The following is a 22,309-nucleotide window of genomic DNA, read 5'->3' on the forward strand; positions in this document are numbered from 1 at the left end:
AGATGTAGAAGGGGAACTCCCTTTCTCGCATCTTATTCTCGTAAGTTCTATCGAGGTTCTATACCACAGAGCATCGCTGCTGAGCAGAACTGCTGTCTGGACATTTATTGCTGTCCAATCATAAAATTAGTTTAGAGAATGATGCAATAGTTTGCGACGCGCGGCTACTTGTGATTGGTCCAGCGTAGCGAACACTTTTTTTCTCTTCCCGCCGGATCAAAATCGAGCGTCGACTTTGTTTTTCTTCATTCATTCTCTCGGTCGTCTGAAGAGGACATATCTTTAACTTCTGGATGTTTACAAACAGAGGGAAACTTGAAAGATTGGTGTTAAAGAAGTTTTCAATGTTCAACTCTTTTGTGTACATGGTCAGTACAGAAGATTAATAATACAACTTCTATAATTTGTGATGGATTATTAACTTCAGAAATTATTATTCTCCTCGCATAAATCCATAATTATTGGGCGAAAGTTGTCAATGCAGAGAAAATTCTTTTGAAGTGTAAAAACTTTTGTTATTAATGTTATAGTCCACTTAAAATGATGAAAGTACATTCATTTAATCAGAACAACCACATTATTTTTTTACGATATGGCTCTCTATTTAATTTTTGTGGAATTCTTTTTGTGAACTTGAACATTTTCGTATCCATTTGCTCCAGCCATTTTAAAACTTTTTTTTTGACTAAAGTAGATTTAAAAAAAATATTCCCAATAATTCAGTGGAAGCAATCTATTATTTTCCGTGCAATTATGTTCAGAGACCAACCAAACCTGTTAAATCTCAGAAGGCAGAAAACAAATTTAGGTCCCCGGCAAATGATTTCTCCGATTTTATAGGAAAATTCAGTAATATGGTTTGTGAAAGATCTTGTCTCCAAGGTGTTTCTCTAACCACCTTCTTCTTTTCCAAGTGGGTTATCCGGATAACCTGTGCATTGCTCATTATGAACTTTATGTGTACCAAATTAGGCTCCTCTATAATGAATGTCCACCCAATCAAATACTTGAGTGACTATTATTATAGTTTCCTGTTGTTAATATGCACTAGGTAAATGCATATTATTCTGCTGAGCTATTATTCATTAAATATGATTGCAATTTTTTTACCGAGTTGCTGTGCTTTTTGTTGACATCAGGCTGTTATTTCTTTATAAAATATATTATCGCTTTCGTACATTCTAGTTGTGGGGAAAGAAGCCCTTACTTTGTTCTAGACCTGGGCAATATATCCCATTTTGGGTTTAGTGGTTTTCACTAACCAATTTAGGACTTCGCAAAATGTAAGATGTGATTCATCCATTATTTCGTAAACATTAGTGAAATTCTCTATTAGTATATTAAAAGTGGATAGCAATATTTTCTCTTAATGCCATGTTTGAAATATTCCAAACTTCAAGAAAGTATAATTTGTGATTGTTTTTATTGTTAATCATTCAGTTAAAAAATGGGCAGTTTATTAGAAATTTATATTTGTTGGTAAAACAATTTAAAGTTTTTTTTTTTTTTTGTCAATTAAGTGTTTCCTATAATATACAAAGCACGAACAAATTAAGTAACTTTTTGCTACATTATTGTATACTTAATACTTTCAATATTATAACTATTATTTTTTTGTAGTTGTATGAGTACAGTTGGCTCTCTGTTTAACGACACTATTTAACAATTTTCTCTATTTGAAGACTGCTTTTCACGGTTCCGGATGCTCTACTGTAATTTTAAAAGCATTCTGTTCAAGGACAAATTCTACTTAAGGATGATCTTTTGTGGTCCCTTGAAAGACGTTAAACAGAGAGTCAACTGTATTTGCTTGCTTTTTCTTTGAAGACAAGTAGTGCATTTTATGACATCAGTATAATAATAATGTGAAATACAAATTACAAATTTAAAATCAAAGATATGTTTTTATGTGCAATGTTAGTTCTACATAGTCATCCAATGTGCTTATTTCCAAAAGTTTTTTTTTCTCTTTAAATTGGAAACACATGGTAGAAAATTTAAATCTAAAGAAAAATTGGATAATTCTGAAAATTTCTTTGTGATCAAATGGTTCAAACATTATTTTTAATGAGAACAAAATTATTTTTAAGCAAATAGTCATATTGAAATATTAACTTAACGTTTCTTTGTTCTTAAAGATACTTAGATTTGAAATACAGTGATGCATATTTTGTACCAGTGTTAGAAATAAGAATTTTCAATCTGACATCATAATGACACCTTAGTATAAGTTTCTATGTTACTTTTGATAAATCAAAGATAAGTGTATTCGAAAATGAAAACAATTATCAAAAATAAACTCTACACCTTGCTGATAGCATATTTAAAAATATCTAAAATATGCAAAAGAAAATAATTACAGTAGCCTCTCATTATTCAGACTTTGTTTAATCCAGACGCCCATTCAGATATAGATATTTTATAAATAACAAGCAACTCTGTCAGGGGTGCCCCCCCCCCATAAATATTGTGAAGACCAGCAAAAGCAAGAGCATTCTCTTAATAAAAAAAAATACCCCTAAAAGTTTCAATGGCGCATTCTGCTTCTTGACTTGACCTCCCCCCCCCCACTGCAGGTGGGCACCCCTGCATTAATGATTTTTTTTTATATATATATTTCTCATTTTTTTAAAAACCTGTTTTATTTTTCATTCTCTTGAATTCAAAATACAATTTTTACAAAGTACTGTAGTTTGTTGATGCACATGGTTCAATTTTTAGTTTATTTTGTTTAATCCCTGTTTTCCGAAATTTGGATGACCAGGATCACCCATTGATCCGGATTAATCAGATTAAAATGTACTTACAAATTCAAAAATTATTGTATATTTTACATTACATTCTTTATGAGGGACAGCATCCCCCGAAGTATTTTATTTTGTATTGAAAAAAATGATGAAAATTTTAAACCACCTTTCCATTTGGTGAGTTTCTCCAAGTATTTTTCCAGCTACAGCACTAATTAGAGGACACCAGAATTAACAAGAAGTTCCGTCTAGAACTATACGAGCCTACTTTCCCGTATACCCATAACTTTTTAGTACCTGATCAATATTCTCAAAAATAGCTAAAATCGCAAATTGTTTCAAACATATTTTTGCTAATTTCTAGGAATCAAGTATTCCTTACACGTCTAAAAAAATTAGATGCCTAAAAAAAAAACAGCAGCACCTTTTAAACAAAGCAGCTAATACACTTTTCTACCTTAAAAAAATTCTTTAACAGCTTTCAAAACGAAAAAATAATAATTAAAATTAATAAACTTATTAAAATAAATACATCATATCAAAAAAAAAAAATCGTTTCTTTTTCCCCTGTTGCCAAAAATAATTTTTTAAATGAATTAATGCGCTTACCAAAATAAATAAAAAAATAATAAAAACAATAAAATGTCATTTTAAAGAATAACTTTTCATTGTCAATAAAAAAAAAATCGTCTGCGCAAATCGTTATGTAGAAACATAAATGACTTCGAGTTTATTCGTCGAAAACTGAATACCTAAATTAAAACTTTAGCGTGAAAATAGAAACAAATCATATCAACAATGATTATTTCACAGTTAAAACCATAGCTGCGGAGTCGGAGTCGATCTCATTTCTGGATAAAGGAGTCGGAGACGAATATCCAAGAATCGGAGTCGGTCAGTTGTCCTCCGTGTATAAATTTTTGCCAAAGCTACGAAGTCGGGGAGTCGGAGTCCGATTAATTGTCGGGCACAGGAGTCGGAATCGGGTGCCTCTAAATTCTCGGAGTCTGGAGTTTGGCGTCAAGAGCTATTTCCAACAAAATTTGTTTGAAACTAATCCGCCTTCAAGTACGGAATCTACATTGACTTTCAGTTTCCCCGTAAGCGCTAATGTTAAGTTTTTTTGAACTGTTCAAAATTGAACAAAAAATAGTTCAAATCAAAAAGTGAAATGTGGGAATGAGGTGTTCTCACTGAGATCTTTCGAACAAAAAACAGTTTGTTCGAATCGGACTATTCATTCAAAAGTTATTAGGGGGGGGACAGACTGACGGGGACCAACAGACATTTTTTCCCATCTCAATACCCTACTTTCCAATGTTTAATTTTTCGATATTTATTTAATTATTTTATTTATATTTGATTTTTTTTTTGTTTTTCGCGACATTTTTAAGATGCATTAAGCCTTCTTTCATGCTTTTTTCTCCTTTTTCTCACTTTTACTAGGAAAGTAGGCTAAAAAGTGGGGAGGGGGGATGCTTCCCTCTAATCTGGAATTGTGACTTCATTTGATAAAATGTTTTTTCTCTTTTTCTTGCTTCAGGCATTTTCCAACAAATTTCCCAATGGCTGCTGCCAAAGGAAACAGGTAAAAACAACATTGTTATTTTTTCATACTGTTATTCATTGGTTTAGCTTTTTTATAAATATATCTCGAGAATTTAATGCTTATTGAGTAAATAGTCACTGATCTTTTATAAATCTTTATCAAAATGTGCTTTTTCAAAAACATTGAGAAGAATATTGAATGTAGCCCAAGACTTGAATAAAGCAAAAGCAACATAAATAACCATTTAAGCAGGATAAATTTTCAATTTTAAATATCTATAATATGAAGAATTCAAGATTTTCGGGCTTGTTGGCCATGGTCGAAATGGAAAAGAAAATCTAGACGTTTCGTCAAGCTCTGCGGCTGACATCCTCAGTGGAGTCGAACAAAATTTGGTCAAATATGTTGTCCCTAACAGGACAGGTGCAGAGTCAATTTTGGTGTCGAGCTCATAGGCGAATTTAGGACTGAGTTCCTGGGGGGGCAGGATTTTTTTTTGAGCAACATTTCAAATTGCCCACCCCCCTCCGCCCCCAATGTTTTGGTCTGTTTTCCTGTGATGCATAAGGCCATGCTTTACTTATTAACCGACTTCAAAAAGGAGGTGGTTATCAGTTCATGCCGTATGTATGTTTTTTTTTGTTTGTCCACTCACAGCGTCTCACCTAGTGAACAGATTTTGATGATTCTTTTAATGGATAGGGGATGGCTCAACTTAGGTCCCATTACTTTGTTTGACCATATTTGTTCTTTAGAAAAAAAGTTATGGTCAAAAAACAGTAAATTTCATGCGATTTCCCTATTATATGATCAATTATAAAGCCCATTGTTTCAAAAAATTTGGTGCCATACAACAATAATATTAATAGTAATTGTGGTGATAATTTTGAATGAAGGCTTCTCTGAAGTAAGCATCAAGTTTCTTCAGCGCCATTGCTCTATAGTGGGGGTAAACCTAACGTCGAAGTGAGGTTTATGCAGTGATTAGGATCTGCTTAGCCTTCACAATGCTACTAGGTTAGGTTTGCTTCAACTATAGCAGTATTTTTATCGTTTTCATGTATGCCAATAACAGATGATCTAGGCTAAGTAAGGAGATACAGTATTGCATAAAAACAGGCCCGTGTCCAGATTTTCATAAAGGGAGAGGTTTTAATCTTACCAGTGGGGGGGGGGAATTCAACCCTCTTACAGCTTTTAGTTTTACGACAAATTGCCGATCCCATTATGGCGTTTATTCACATGTAAGGACTGCTGTATTCTTGAAGGAATACCTCTAGCTGTACAAGTTATCAAAGTATTCCTTCGTTTCACAGATTCGCTTTAATCAAACTTTGCTTGCTTCTTTTTAATTAAATCTGTTTACTATGTAGTATATTGCTATGAGTATTAAAAACTCTTCACAAATTCTTTTATAATGTATAGAGATGTACCGGGTAGCACTTTGGCCGAGTAGCCGAGTACCGAGTACTCGGCCTTTCACTACTCGTCCGAGTTACCACGTACCAATTATGTTTTAAGAAGAACCACCGACGCACATGTGATGAATTTTGAACTTATTGGAATAGTAGTATAGACCTCCTTGTCCATATAATAGTTTTTAAAACTGAATTCCTGCTGAAATTTAATTATGCATTATATAAACAATTTTGTTTGTGCCAAAAATTTTACAAAAAAATTATTTTTAAAATTAGAAATAAATAAATAAAAGACATGATTAATCAAGTTGGAATTAAAACAAATTACAGTAAAATCCCTCTAATGCGGACACTAACAGGACAATTTTTTTTTGTCCGCAATTGAGAGGTGTTCGCAGGATAGGGGCTTAATAATGTTATTTGCATTGGAACTGGGGAATTAAAAATTGTCCACATAAGAGGGGTGTCCGTTAGGAGGGGTTTCACTGTATATCAATCAATTATAGTTCCAGTCCACCAAACATAAATAATTTTTAAAAGCAGATGAAACAAATGTGCAGGAACACTGCAGACACGTGTTTCTGCCCCCCCCCCCCCCCCCACGTTACAAAGAATGTCTTTTTCAGTGCATAACATGTGAGCTAAAGAGTGTAAAGACATTCGACAAAAAAATTCAACTTTTGTCGGATGCCTTTAAACCCACGAGCTCCCATTTTGTGCATTGGAAAAGGAATTCCTTGTAACGCCAAAATACGTGTCTGCAGTGTTCCTGCACTGTGCTTTTAAAGTTGTTTTATTTCCTTTTATTTTTTCAGCAAAAGTATTTTTATATTTTTTACAACTAATTTTTGTTTATAGCAAAAATCCATTTTTAATATAAAAATTCCATATTTTCTATACTTACTTTTTTGCATAATTTTTAATAGATAAGTTTTATTAACTTTGGGGACATTAAAATAAAGATTTATTACATTGAAGCATTACAAACTTCATTATTCTCAAAATTTAAATTTGACTTATAAATTTTAATTGTAAATGATTGCAGAATATAACGCTTGCTCTTTTTTTTAATAAATTTTAGTATCTGTCTTGGACAATATTCAATTTTTTGCTACTCGGTATTGGCCGAGTATCTGAGCAGAATTTGGCCGAGTACCGAGTACTCGGCAAATTGGCCGAGTAGGCCGAGTACCGAGTAGTTACCGAGTACTCGGTACGTCTCTAATAATGTAGAATGTATATCAGGTTGTTATGTTCTGAAATAATGCTTAATAAACTAAACAAGAAAGAGCTCTTTGCAGATGCAAATTACATTGCGAAGCACAATCACTAATGCATCTTCATAGATGTAACATATGCCAAATTCACCATAAGCTCCTTACAATAAGCAATATTCTTTCTTTGCATTGGTAGATCATTCAGCGGTTCGTCCGCCATACTTTTTCCGAAATATTACATCAGTTTGTAAGGCTTTAGCAAGTGTAAATCGCAAAAAACTTCAGAGAGAAAATTAAAATAAAATAAAAACGTTGAACGCAAACTTTCTCATTAAAGTAAATTTAAGTCAAATATACGTTTTCTTCATTTTGCTTATTTTTTCCTCAAGGGAGAGGTTTAACCCCTAAAACCCTCCCCTTGGACACGGCGCTGCATAAAAAGCAACTGGGCTGTAAAATGTTAATTAGTTAGGAAAAACGTAATATTTGAATGGTTATAATTAAATTAACACACAAATGAATTCCAGGGAGGAACAACGATAACTTGTTAGTGTCAATCGCTTAAAGTTCAAAGCGTGTTTTTAGTTTTTTTTTTTAGTATGGAGCATTTTTATGAAAAAAATAAGAAAGTTTCGTTATAATAACTTCTTAATATTTCTGAAATACATTTACACTAAAAAGAATGAAATAAAAAATTCTGAAAAAAAAAAAAAATTAGAACCAACTTCAAAATTGCTCTAAAAAGTGAAAAATAATTTTATTCTTTAAACACCATCGATAATACTTTTAAACATAATTTTTGAAGTTGGCGCAAAAATGATAGATAAGATCATTCACAGCCATAACTCAACTACAACTATAAATTTAACCAGGCCTAGTTTCTTCACTAACCATACTTTATGCATTGATAACAGCGTATTTGAGCAACGATATACATGTTTCGTTTCTAACTTTGGATGATTTTCAGAAAAAAATATGAACGGAACATGGTTTCACTGGTAATATTCTTTAAATTCACTTAATTTTCACTCGTTTTGCGCCAACTTCAAAAATTATGTTTAAAAGTATTATCGATGGTGTTTAAAGAATAAAATTATTTTTCGCTTTTTAGAGCAATTTTGAAGTCGGTTCTATTTTTTTTCCAATTTTTTTTTTGTCGTTTTTATTAATGTGTGTTTTTATGCTGTCCTTTTTGAATTGGCTTTAAGAGAGGTGACTGGTACCAAGAGAGTGACGCAGGGCTCCCTTTTAAGTGGGATATTGAATATCTCCAATTTTAGGCAGTTCAGGGGTTTCTTCCCTGGTTTTCAGTCCAAAATAATGAATGTAGGCATATTTTCAGCACCCTAGTGAAAGCTGTACTATTTGTACTTAATGTTTTTTCTTTTCTCCCATCAGAAAAGGACATTCGCTATTTTCTTCATTTTCATTGAACTATTTAAGGGGTCACAGTACACTTCAAACATTTTTTTGAAATTTAAGTAAATTTTATATTTTTTTGAAACCATAACATTCATATTTATTTCTTAATCAATAATTTATTTTCAAAATTTAAAAATATTGCCTAATTTTTAAAAAATGAAAAAAATTGAAGAAAATTTCGATTTTTTGAAATCCTTAATTTTTTTTATTTTTGCACTAATTAAAATTTTTTTTTGCTAAACAATCACTATAATCATCTCTAAAAATCTGTGAATTCATTTGCTTATGAGTTTATTAGAAAATTTTCATTGATTAATTATGTAAAAAATCAAAGTTTTTTTTTAAATTGGTTTTTAAAGGTTTAACACGCTCTAAGAATTTGAGTAATTTACAACATGCTTATCCAATGCACAGTTTTTTCAAATATGTTATCCCAATTGCAAAAAGTATTACTTTAAAGCTGTATCTTTAAATAGAAAAAAATCCTTAGGGATTCTAATGACATGAAAACACAAAAATACCATCATCGAGAAAAAGCAGTTTAAAGTTTTTCTTTTGCATAAGAACACATAGCGAGCATGGTCTAAAACTACTCATAACTTTTTAAATATTTGAACTAAAGCAATGAAACTTTTTCCCTGTGTTCAGAATAGTTTTTAGTTTTGAAATAAGCAATAAAAAATTTTTTGATTGTTTCATCATTTTTGAGGTACTGTAACCCCTTAAAAAAAGAAAATAATAATATATTCTTCGTTTTAAGATTTTTGAAGATGTGTTGTTACTATATTAAGTCCTCCCAAAACTGAGGGGCATTGCCCCCCCCTCCTATAAATCCAACCATGCCCTTCTAAACTAGTCAAAAAAGAAAAAAATGATTTTTTAAAAAAATTTTGGAGGATGGGTTGTTACTACATAAAGTCCTCCCAAAACTGGAGGGGCATTGCCCCCCTCTGCCCCCTGTAAATCCGCCCATGGTCTAGCTCAAACAAGGGCTGAGCTATCAAACATTTTTTGTTGTCACTTGTGACTGCTATATCTTAAGAAATGATGAACAGAATCAAACAAAAATTTATCAGCAAGTAACCCTTAGAAAGTAAAAGAGCCGATTTTATTTTGACGTTAATAGCTGAAAAGGGGGTGGTGCAATCAAACGTTCTTTCTTTTTAGCCTACTTTCCCAGAAAAAGAAGAAAAAAAGCACGAAAGAAGGCTCAATGCATCTTAAAAATATCGCGAAAAACAAAAAAATGGCAAAAATAATTAAAATAGTTCAATAAATATCGAAAAATTAAAAATTGGAAAGTAGGGTATTGAGATGGGGAAAAATGTCCGTCGGTCTGTCTGTCTGTCCCACCCTAATAACTTTTGAATGAATAGTCTGATTGGAAAAAACTTTTTTTTGTTCGAAAGATCTCGGCGAGGACACCTCATTCCCATATTTTACTTTTTGATTTAAACTATTTTTTGTTCAATTTTGAACAGTTCAAAAAAACTTAACATTAGCGTCTACGGGGAAATTCAAGGCAGTTCCGAACTGTGAGGCGAATTTGCTTCAAACAAACTTTGTAGGAAGATGCTTTTGATGAAAAACTTGTATGTAAACTATCTTTTTGATTTGAACAATTTTCTGTTCAATTTTGAACAGTTCAAATCCCTCAACAATAGCACCTACGCAGAAATTGAAAGTCAATGTAGATTCTGTACTTGAAGGCGGATTTACTTCCAACAAATTTTGTTGGAAATAACTCTTGATGCCAAACTCCAGAGTTTGACTCCGAGAATTTAGGGGGACTTGACTCCGACTCCTGTGCCCAACAATTAATCGGACTCCGACTCCCCGACTTCGACTCTGACTTTGTAGCTTTGGCAAAAATTTATACACGGAGGACAAATGAATGACTCCAATTCTTAAATATTCGACTCCGACTCCTTTATCTCAAAATGAGATTGACTTCGACTCCGACTCTACATATGGTTTTAACTGTGAAATAATTATTGTTGATATGACTTGTTTTTATTTTTACGCTAAAGTTTCAATTTAGGTACTCAGTTTTTGGCGAATAAACTCGAAGTCATTTATGTTTCTACATAAAGATATGCGCAGACGATTTTTTTTTTTTTTGACAATGAAAATTATTTCTTTAAGTTGACATTTTATTGTTTTTTTTTTGTTTTGTTCTGGTAGGTGCATGAATTCATTTAAAAAATGTTTTTGGCAACAGGGGAAAAAGACGATTTTTTTGATATGATATATTTATTTTAATGAGCTTATTAATTTTAATTATTATTTTTTCGTTTTGAAAGCAGTTAAAGATTTTTTTTAATGGAAAAGAAGTGTATTAGCTGCTTTGTTTAAAATTGCTGCTATTTTATTTGTTCGTTTTTTTTTCTTTTTTTTACGCATCTAATTTTTTTAGATGAGTGAGGAATAATTTATTCCTAGAAATCAGCTTAAAGTATTTTAAAAATATGTTTGAAAAAATTTGCGACTGTAGCTATTTTTGAGAATATTGATCAGGTACTAGAAAGCCAGTATGGGTATACGGGAAAGTAGGCTCGTCTAGTTCTAGACAGAACTTCTTGTTGATTGTGAGTGCTATGTCTCAAGAAATAATGCTACGTTCTGGATGAAACTTGGAATAAATGTGAACCTTTTTATAAATAGGTGTTGGTTCAATTTCGGCACCAATCCCTCCTGGGGGGTCGATTTTTTTTTTGTGCAAATAAAAATAGTCACATTAATGCAACAACAAGAAAGATAAAATGCAATAGATTGTCGTCTGCATATTTCGAGTGATTTTAACCGTTGGCAAATGATTGGAAATAATATCTCAATGATTATAATTTTTAAATGTTGCCATCCTATGTTTGTTAACAAATAAAATATTTGTAATTAGTTCAAGTAAGACTTTTAAAATAACTTTCAATTTTTGCTCTTTTGTTTTTACGATAATTCGGAAATTGTGATAGTCTTTGCTTAATTTTTGTAAGAAATATATTGCTTCTTCCTGAAGCATGGAGAGGAATCAAAATTCATAAGAGAGATATCGAAGAAAGTTTTGTGATGGCCTGATGGCTACAACATACTAGTTTAATTGAGGGTTGATGCATTGATAGAACTGTTCTAGTTGTGATTAAACCCGGTTGTCTCTTCTGTATTTTGACTTGTGTTTGTATATAAATATGTGAAAAATTATCTAACCATTTCTTTTACAGAAAGTGATGAACTCGAAATTTCTGAAAAATATTATAAAATGTCTCAATGAAAATAGTCATTCTCATATGTTGAAAAGAAGAGGAAGTTTAGAATTTGAGATTACGTTCAAGCATATGAAAGATCCTACTTGGCAACCAGAAGATATCAGTTTATTTATAGTAAGTGCATTAATTTTAATTTGCCTGAATGTAAAACTGCATTGTTAGTTGGGTTTTAAAAAATATTCTCAAAAAATGTAATTCAAGAAAGAATGATGTAAAAGTAAGAAGTACTTCTTTTTTTTTTTCACTTGGATTAGAAATAACAGTGAAGAAGGGAGAAAAGAAAACTGGGTCAGAGCTCCTAGAGCTGAAGTACAGGGTTTCCGCTACGGTCGCATTTCTCGCAAAATGCGAAAATACTATTCAAATTACGACAAATGGAACAAAGCATTTTCGCTTTTTTGCTCCAATATAACAAGAAAAAGAAGGGGGAAAAAGTGTACAGTCAGAGAGAGGAAACGATATGGAACTTAATCATATTTATAAATCATATCTAACATGCATAAACTGTTATTAAGTTGAACAATATTTCGTCTTAATGGGCATTTTATCCCCCCAATAAATACATTATTGGGGGTTTTCAGAAAAAAAAAAGTTTGCTCCCTCAATATCAAGAACAATTCTGAATTTTTCATTTCAAATTTTTAAAAGATATCACATAACGTGCATTTATTTCTTCGAAGATGTCAAGCCTGAGTTTTAGCATTTTGCTAAAGACTTTTTCCCCAATTTTAGTTTTTTTGCTAAAGAATTTTTAAACTTGGCTTAAACGCTGCTGAAGTATCTCAAGGAAAAAGAATCTCATAAAAATTTTGAAATAAGTTGATCAGTCGATATGCAGATGCAGTAAAACCTGTAAAGTTGACCATCCTTGAAGTTGACCACTATTTTCAGGCACAGTATTAGCAGGGATGCCCACTTAGGAGGGGTAGACCCCAATGGCGCAGACTGTGCCAGTGAAATTTTTAGGGGTAGTTGTTTTGAGGGGTAATTTTCTCATTTTTTGGGGGGCTGGGTCTCTGTGATATTTAAGGGGGTGCACCCTTTCTCTTAGGGGGTGGGTGGGCACCGCTAGAATTAGATCTATATCATATAATTCAACCTCTATAAGTTGACCACTAAAGTATTGCACCACAAATGGTCAACTTACACAGATTTCACTGTAATGTCAAATATGTTTGTTTTAGTAGTATCCAAAAAAAAAAAAAAAAAGTTGCATACAATTTATGGGAAGCTAATTAATAGAAAAAGTTATAGTCTTTGATTCAAATTCTAAGCATCTTTTCTAATGCTTAGTTTACGAGTTCATCAGACATAATATATTTACTGTTGATTGCTAGGTAGTAATTAATTCAGCACTTTTTTTCAATGTCATAAAACTACCTTTAGGTCCTTTGAATTCGCACATCCATGTTAAAGCTACCAGTGACAAAGCTTTATTCGATGGTCCTGATTTGGGGGTGCCCATAGGGTGGATCTGGTGCAAGAGTTGCTGTACCATCTAAATGGGGGGGGGGGGGGGAGGGGGGATTTTTAAATTAATTTTTATTTGTTGATTTATTTTTAGTTTGAATTATTTGTTTTATTTTATTCTATCTTTATTTCATTTTATTTATTTACTTAGTTTGTGTGTATGTTATTGGCATAGCATAGAACATTTTGAATTAAATAATAACAATAGTTAAAAATAAATGAATAAATAAATAATATTAAAAAATAAATAAATAAATAAAAAAAAGAGCTAAAAAATTAAAAAGGGAAATGCGGGTTGAGAAAAGGGGGGGGGGATTTGCGCTACTGAGCTTCGAGGGGGAAAGGCCAAGGTTGGTATTTTGTCTACTTTTTTGTAAAAAGTCCGGGACGCTGGAAAAAAAAATTTAATTACACATTGGTGCAACTAACTTTAGGTCATAATATACTTAAAAGTAATAAAATTTAACAATGTGAATAAGATATTGGGCATGATTACACTATTATGTATTACAATAAAAAAAATTAAACTCAATGGAAAAGTCAAATGAAATGCTTGATATAAAAAATGGAAGATTTATAGACTAAAAACATTTTATTACTGTTATATTTTTCGAATTTTTACTGATGTTACCCCATAGTAAAATATTTATGTACTCAGCATGTTTTAATGGATATGTCAATGTCATACAAATTACTACTTAAGTAGGATTGTGGGTACCCAGAACAGTGTACCTGAAGAGACTATAATCAGAAAGGGGGTAGATAGCTTTAAAACAGCTATTAATCTTCATTAAGGACTAATAAATTGACTAGGAACAGCCTAGCTGGGTTCAGAATCTGTTGCTGATCATCACATTTGTATTTGTATTACAAGAACAGATTTCACTTCATGTCAACATTTCCTTTATTAATATCTAGTAGTCCCCCCCTTTTTTATATGATTTTTTATGTTTTGAGACTCCAATCTTTAAAAACTTTTTTTTTCCGATTTTTTTTAAATTTTATAAATGCATTTATTATGGGCAATAAACCTCCATATCACAGATAAACATCTTAAAATGTATAGCTGATGTATTTGTTTTTATAAATGCTATTAAATGCATTAAACTTATTAACACTCATTTGATTTACATACACACTTACATAAACTTCAACAGATCTTAATTTTTTCATTTTCACTTAAAAATATTTTTCAATCAGTTGTTTATATACATATTTATGTATGCTATTTTTATGTTAAAATATTACTTGAACTAGCAAAAATACCCGGCGTTGCCTGGGTCAACAATAATTATGAGAAACAATCGCTACTTTCCTTTGCTTTCTGCTGTAACTGAAAGAACTCGAAACGTACAGCTTTGACATGATTAAAAATCGAGCTTGTTCTTACACATAAAAGTAAAATGGCCAAATACGAAGTAAAATTTGGCGATTGTTTGAAATTGCGCGGAAAGACAAATTAATGGAAGTTTTTGTGCTGCTTATGGATTTGCTTAATTTAGTTGGCGGATTATTTACATTTTTACAAAAGTTTTAAAAATTCTTTTAATGGCGATATTTTGGTTACATGGTGAAAACCCAGAAACAGCATTACGTAGTCTTTAGCTTCAAAAACAGCGACAGTTGAAAAAAATCTGCACTTAGCTATTAAAATCTGTTCGCAAAAAGATTTGGCGAGATTCCGACTGGTCGCTTTGATAATGAGTTAGTGTCCAATCAACACAAAATAAACCCATTAATTGCATCAAAGTTACATTAAAATGGAAAATAATCAGCCAAATCTATTTATTATTTGCCAATCTTGTGCAAAAATGTTATTTAAGATTTAACTTGAGAAAAGCCTTGAACAGTCAGACGAAAAGCAAAAATATTCAGCGATAAACAATTTATTGTAGTTATCGACGGGGAGTTGAGATGATACACTAAATACTGTATTGAGTTGAGGAAAGCCTTCGAACATGGAACTAAAAAGCTTATAACTCGTTTTTTATACTACTTAGAAGTTTCAAACAGGTGCCATCTTCAGAAGAAAAATCAGAGCTTTCGATGGACATATAATGTTAGTATGTGCAAGCATTTTCTCACCTCCAAATTAGAGAATTTGTATGAAAATCGTGTTTTATTACCCCCTATGAGGGGTTTTGCCCCCCATAATGGGACGAAAACTACCTTATGTGTTATTCTGATGCGTAGGCCATAATATTATAAAGTTTCATTAAAATCCATTCAGTAGTTTTTGCGTGAAAGAGTAACAAACATCCATCCATACAGACAAACATTCGCATATATAATAGTAATAAATAAAAAAAAACCATTAATTGCCTCAAAGTTGCATTAAAATGAAAAATAATCAGCTAAATCCATGTATTATTTGCGAATCTTGTGCAAAATCTTACTTCAAGATTTGACTTGAGAAAAGCCTTGAACAGTCACGAAAAGCAAAGATAGTCAACAATACAACAATAGTCGTTATCGACATTGAGTTCAGATGATACACTAAATATTGTATTGAGCTGAGGAAAGCCTTCGAACATGGAACTAAAAAGCTCATAACTCGTTTTTTATTCTACTTAGAAATTTTGAACAGGTGCCATCTTCAGCAGAAAAATCAGAGCTTTCGATGGACATATAATGTTAATTTGTGCAAGTATTTTTTCATCCCCATATTTGTATGAAAATTGTGTTTTATTGCCTCCCTAAGGGGGTTTTGCCCCCCATAACAGGACAAAAACTACCCTATGTGTTATTCTGATGCATAAGCTATATTATTGTAAAGTTTCATAAAAATCCATTCAGTAGTCTTTTCGTGAAAGAGTAACAAACATCCATACATCCATACAGACAAACTTTCGCATATATAATAGTACAGTAATTTCCGGAAGAAACGCCGCATCGGCGTAAACGCCGCACTCCCCAAAAAACGCTTTAAAAATTTTTGAAATGCACAGAAACGCCGTATCACCGTAAACGCCGCATACTAACGAAGCTAAAAACTTAATTATCAATGAACTTACCTTTATAAAAACGATAAACGCCGGTAGTAATTATGTAAATGCATTGATGGAAAGTGATTTTAACAGTTTTAACACATATTCTGACAAATAAAAACACATAAACAAATTTTGCTATAAATTAAACAAACCACATTTTGGCATAAATAAAAAGATATATTTTCAAGCATTACACACATTAAAAACCTTTAAAATCTGATTCTTCCGTATCGGAATTAAACAATTTTAACATGTCCTCATCTATATTGGTAGATGACACTATGTGAGGTTCAGGTTCATCAACCTCATCATCATCCTCAACAAAGTCATTTTCACTAACACAAATGCCTGCTTGGCTGAATCCAGACATGATTATTTTTTCTGTCACACAATTCCACGAGGTTGACACCCAAGTGGCAACTTCTTCATAGGAGGCACGGCGCATTTTCCCCCCCTTAGTGAAGGAATGTAAACCGTCACTCATCCAAGCCTCCCACTGCCGTCGCATTTCAGCTTTGAAGGCCTTGTTCACCGATAAGTCCAATGGTTGTTGAACTTTGGTCAGGCCGGCAGGAATTATGGCTAACGTGGCCGAGAGTGTTTTGCACTTTGTTTTGACAGTATCCAGCAGGTGGGACCGCATACTGTCCATCACCAGTAGGCCCTTAGGCTGGAAAAAGGCTCCTTTCCGGCGCCGCCAAACACTTTCGAGCATAGGCGGATTTACGGGGGTGCCAGGGGGTGCGCCGCACCCCCAAAATTTTTGGTTGGGTTTTGAAAAAAATTAGTTTAGTATATTTCACTCACAAACGCAGTTGGGGGAAAAAATTCATAGCTGCTATACTAGTAAATTTACTTAAATCCAGTGTATCATCACACGTCCCTAGTGAAAGAAAAACATAACTGTGCTCATATTAAGAATTAAAGTAAATTTATTCATTTGGAGGAAAAAAAACCTAATAAATAATTTCATGCAAATAAGGAAACTTCTCAAAGAATTTATTGTTCAGTGCCATGTTATTGTGTAGAATAATTGCATGTTCTGTAATTGGGTCCAAAATAAATAGTCCAAAAAAAAAAAAAAAACACATGGCTATTGCAAAAACTTGATCAATAAAATCTACACTGAAATCAACCGAAAACCAAAAATTTTAAGGTAAAATATCAAAATTTTTTGACGGAGGACTACCGGACAATTTACTGCAGTTGTGCATCCAGGGGGGAAGGGGCACAAAACTGGTGACCCTCCCCACAAAATGCTGAGTAGAAGTTTTTACAAAAATGTTCTGTATTATTGAAGAGAAGAAAAGATCTCATTTTGGGAAAACGCAGTTATTTTACGGAAAAAAAAAGAACGTTGGGAAAAAATCTTAATTTCTCTTTCAAAAAGAAATATTGACATATAAATTTTTCAACAGCTTTAGATTATTGGCATCGAATTGTGTGCCTTCTCGCACAATCCTCTTTCTTTCATATCTCCCCCTCCCCTTTTTTTTTATTTTTTTCTATTTCGTTTTCATTTTATCTATTGGTCCTCAAAATGTTTCTTCTCCAAATCTTGGGCTTCACTTTCGTAAAATTTCCAAGGAAGATCTTCTAATCACCTAAATACATCGAAAATCGTTTAAAATTTCGTTTTTGGAGCTTCAGTTTTGAAAAACTGCAGTGTCCCTAACGTTACCAAATATGGTCTTACACTCATGTGTTTAAGACTTTAATTTTGGAAAATATTCGAACAAGGGCCTCTGACCCCCCTTTCTCTATTATCATCAAAGAATGTTAATATTTTGGTTTTGAAAACTACTATTTAGAAACATTTAAGTGGGAGAATCCTTTTTTTTTAATACCATGGATTATTGCAGAAGAACTTCAATTTCGAAAATTTTCCAGGGGAGAGCTCCAGAACACCTCGTCCGGTAACAGCATAAAAAATTGTCCTCCGTAGTATTTTTGGAACTTCAGTTATGAAAAGTTAAAGAGGTAGCGTGGGGGAGGGGGTTACGTATTTCTATCTGCTTTTCAAAAAATCGATTGGAGGCAGTCTATGAGTCTCATTCATAACCCAAACTATAAATATGGACTATAACCACATTTATAAGACTAAAATTTCTAAAAATAGCCTTGGAGCCACACGTACCTTTCTTGCCTCTAAAATATCACCAAGAACTGTAAAACTGCATTTTCAAAACTATTATTTCAAATTTTTTCTGGGGCGTGAATCCCATTCCAAACCAGTAGCTAGATTCACCCATTGCTTCTAATATCGACTTTCGTTTAAGACTTTTTCTGCAGTTTGAAATGTTAAGAATTGCCCATCCCCTAATCTTACTAAATATGGTTTACATCGCGTTTTTTAGACTTAAAAGTGTGGCCCGCCCTAAAATTATTTTCTGATTTCGCCATTGCCTTGTTATTCCGGAAATAGCCCCCCCCCCCTCCTCAGATCCCTGTTATTGTTGCACCCCCAAATATTTCGGCCTAAATCCGCCTATGCTTTCGAGCCATTCCATCATCACGGCCTCGTTCATCCACCCTTTTTCGTTCGCCGTGATGATGACGTCCTTGGGGGAATTTCCATTTCGTATTGTTATCCTCTTAAATATTAGAAGAGGGTTTAATTTTGCACCGTCAGCAGCACAAGCCAACACGCAAGTGAATAAGGTCTTCTCGTGACCAGTCGTAGTGATGGACACAGTTTTTACAGCAGTCTGGTCGACAGTTCTGTTTGCCGGGCAGTCGAACGTCAAAGGCGTTTCATCCATGTTGATGATTTGCGAAAGCGAGAACTTCCCATTCTCGACTGAATTTTTGACGAAATCCAAGAAGGCAGTTTTTTTTTCCTGCCAGTCACTAGGTAACTGTTGACTAGTCGTCGTTTTACAGCGAACGGAAATTTTGTGACGAGCCATGAAACGATAACACCAGCATGGCCCGCCTTTGAAATCTTTCACGTTCATTAACTGAGCCATTTTCTTGGCTTGCAGGCGAACTTTTATTGTTGATACGGGAAAGACCTTTTCCCTCTGCTCTTTTATCCATGCGGCAAGTTGCGTTTCTAGTTGGGGCCATTTCACAGTTCCGCTCCGTCTCGCATGTTTCGATTTTTGCATCTTTTCCAAATTTTCCTTCTCCAAGCGCCAGCGACGAACACATCTCTCATCTACGTCAAATTCTCTTCCAGCCACCCTGTTACCAATTTCAGCAGCTCTACCGATGACTGTCAATTTGAATCCTGCAGTGTAACTGCGATGTCGCTTAGGGGCCATCGTAAATAAATTTAGAGGTGCGACTGACAAAAATTCACTTTTCGCTCAGCGAGCGCTGCAAGAAGCTGCAATACAAGCGAAAGAGTTGAGGAGAGCGAAGAAAGATACAAGCGAGAGATATGCGAGCGAAAGAATGCAACAAATATCACGCCACGTGCTCGCTCCTAGCACGCTCCCGCCGAAACAGGTATGGATCAATCCATTTCACCGAACGGGTGGGGTGTAGTTCAGTCTATTTCATGGAATGAGCAGGAAGGGAAAAACGAGGAGGAAACCTGAAATCTCCTTTCTCCCAGCTTGCTTGTTTGGATTCGCGGCCGGATTTTTTTTTTCGCTTCTAAACGCCGCAGCGCTAGAAACGCCGCAGCTGAATAAAATTTTACTTTTAAACACGTATGCGCCGCGGCGTTTCTTCCGGAAATTACTGTAGTAAGATAGGAAGAATAGAAAATTACGTATTATTTTCAAAACTATATTTATATACTATATTTATCATTTTCAAACTTCAAGCTATTAACTAAAAACTTTCAGTTTACCAAAAATGTGGACGAAATGACATTTTGTCTGGGACGGTTTTTTCCGGGGGTGGACCCTGGAAACTACTGACTATCAGGGGTGCCTGGGAAGGGCACCTGTGATAGTCACCACTTCTCTTCCCGTCTTAGTGATTTTGTTTCACTTTTTCTGAGAAAACCGTCACTTAAAGTATGCAACAACCTGCTTCTATTCACTAATTTAAAAAAAATATCTTTAAATGAGCAATTCTTGTGGGTATGTATATATTTTATCTCGAAAACGGCTCTAACGATTTGGATGAAATTTTGGATTTAATTGTAAATTAGCATTCTAAGTTCATCTACATCAATGTTTTTTCTGTAAAAACGCGATTTTTTTTACAAAAAACAGTTTTTTAATATAAAGTCTAATTAAGTTAAGCCTTGAAGTAAACTGTGAATTGACGCATCAGGCAGACGATTTGCAACCACAACAATGAAAATTCGCAAGGCTTGGCTGATATTGGCCACTTTGGCTAATTTCAAACACACTTGGCTGAAAACAAATTCAAAAGCATTGTAAGTTGATGTAAGATTTTTTCTTTTTTAAGTGAAACTATTGCTTGACCGTCCTATTTTATTTATTTATTTTCTTTTAAACTACAAATAGTTTAACATGTTTTTTAAATCACGCATCTAAATTTTATTTCGAAGAAACGTAAGTCTTGAGACTGTTTATGTTTTGTTAAGGTTATTGTCATCATTTGTTGGAATTGTTTGTGGATCATCAGTTTTGATGGATATCATGCTGTATGTAGCATTTTCTGGCCTAAAGTGACCAACTACACTAAAAGTACTTATTCAAAAAGAAAATTTAGATTGGAATAAAATCGCGAAACGCATCATAGTATGAAAGGAAGTATTCGGTTAAAAACCGATTTTACCATAGCAAAACTGACTCCAAGGTCAAAATATTTTAACTACTGACAATAAAATTGTATAGTGGAAACAAATGTAACAGATAGTTGTAACAGTTTGTTGATTTTATTACATTCAGAATCTTCTTTGTTTGGTACTTTAGTGTTACAAGAAGGTCGAGTGCTTAATATTTCGTTAACGTGAAGCTTTTCAAGTGTATTTGGAAAAGTATTGAACCTTAAAAAAACACGAGTTGATAAAAAATAATTCTTTTAAAGCCGAGCCAGGCTCGGTCGTCCAGGTACTTTCATTAAAAGAACGCGAAGATAAACAGGCTAGGCTACTTTTGCACGTGTTTGTGGAAAAAGGTTAGTCACACATGCTTGATTCCTTGAAGCAATGTGTTTGATTCAAATATCTGGCAGCTTTTTTATGCAAACGCTGGATTTTGTTCTGTTTTGAGTATTTGATTCATTAAAAGGCCTGATTCAGTCATCCGTGCTCACTCTGTAATACTCTCTATAATATTAGATTCATTTTATAGGGCGCAAAAAAAAAAAAAAAACCTACAGAAATGCTTAACTGCAATGCAGAATCTTTTATACAGGATTCAGAAAACCGTCAAATTTTCGCCTGATTTTCCTGCTGTTTTTAAAAGTAGTTTTTGAAAAAGGTGCTTAATTTCCAAAATGTCTTTAAAGATGTATATAATTTCATTTAAATATCTTATACACTTGCATATACTTAGAGAAATTTAGTGCAGAAACAAGATTTGAATTTGGTGGGTCAACTTATCAGGGCAAAATTTCCAAATTTTTTTCTTGAACTAAACTTGCTCAAAAACTTGATGTTTTTTCGATTTCATTCCGACTGAATTCTGCTCTCCTGGTCCCCACCCCTCTTCGCTAAAGGACAGGCCTGCCCGTGGAGAGAAAAAAGGATAGCCTACTTTAAAATGTTTTGGGCAGGTCTATATCTGTTTCAAGTTATTCAGTGGTTCAACTGAAATTGTTTTGCTTTGGGTGCCACATAGTGATGTGGATTGGGTAAATAAATACCCAATGGGTAGGTAAATATTTTTTGGGTAAGGTCTGGGTAAATACCCAAAAACTGGGTATTTTACAAAAAAAATGCAAAAAGTGAATGGGATTTTTTTTAAAAAATCTAAATATAAAATAATTGGTAAAACTGATGCATACATATGTATTACACAGTTTATAATGTTTTTTATTGAAAAAATTGATGAAATTATGAAAGAAACATATCGTGAACCAAAGAATCTTTCTTTTCAATGTCATAATTGCAGATGAGGTTTGCTTTTTTTTGCAACCAGTTAAGCTTTTTACTTTTTGTAGAATGGCTTTTTATATCTAAAATTTGGCTATCAACATTGATTAGGCATAACAAACACATTTAATGTGAATATCATATTAGATTGCTAAGTTGTTTCACACAATAATTCTTTAAATATGTGATCAAAATACAATTTTGGGGCAAAAATTTTTTGTTTTGTATATGGTTATGGTTATACAAGGTGTACTCCGAAAGTAATACAATG

At 33.2% G+C, this 22,309-nt stretch overlaps 1 protein-coding gene across 3 annotated transcripts in view; it reads left to right on the forward strand.

Moving 5' to 3' along the window:
* The first annotated feature begins 233 nt into the window (after positions 1–233).
* Positions 234–22,309, forward strand: part of LOC129229576 (uncharacterized) — a 55,673-nt gene continuing 33,597 nt past the window's right edge. For 2 of the 3 annotated variants that reach the window (XM_054863911.1, XM_054863913.1), the window contains exons 1-3: positions 234–368; positions 4,291–4,335; positions 11,569–11,727. In XM_054863911.1, the coding sequence (XP_054719886.1) occupies positions 294–368; positions 4,291–4,335; positions 11,569–11,727 (279 nt within the window). In that variant the 5' untranslated portion in view covers positions 234–293. The remainder of the gene's footprint in view (positions 369–4,290; positions 4,336–11,568; positions 11,728–22,309) is intronic. The other variant, XM_054863912.1, reaches the window with a different exon arrangement.

This window comes from Uloborus diversus, chromosome 9 (assembly GCF_026930045.1).
Source record: "Uloborus diversus isolate 005 chromosome 9, Udiv.v.3.1, whole genome shotgun sequence".
Classification (NCBI taxonomy): Eukaryota; Metazoa; Arthropoda; class Arachnida; order Araneae; family Uloboridae; genus Uloborus; species Uloborus diversus.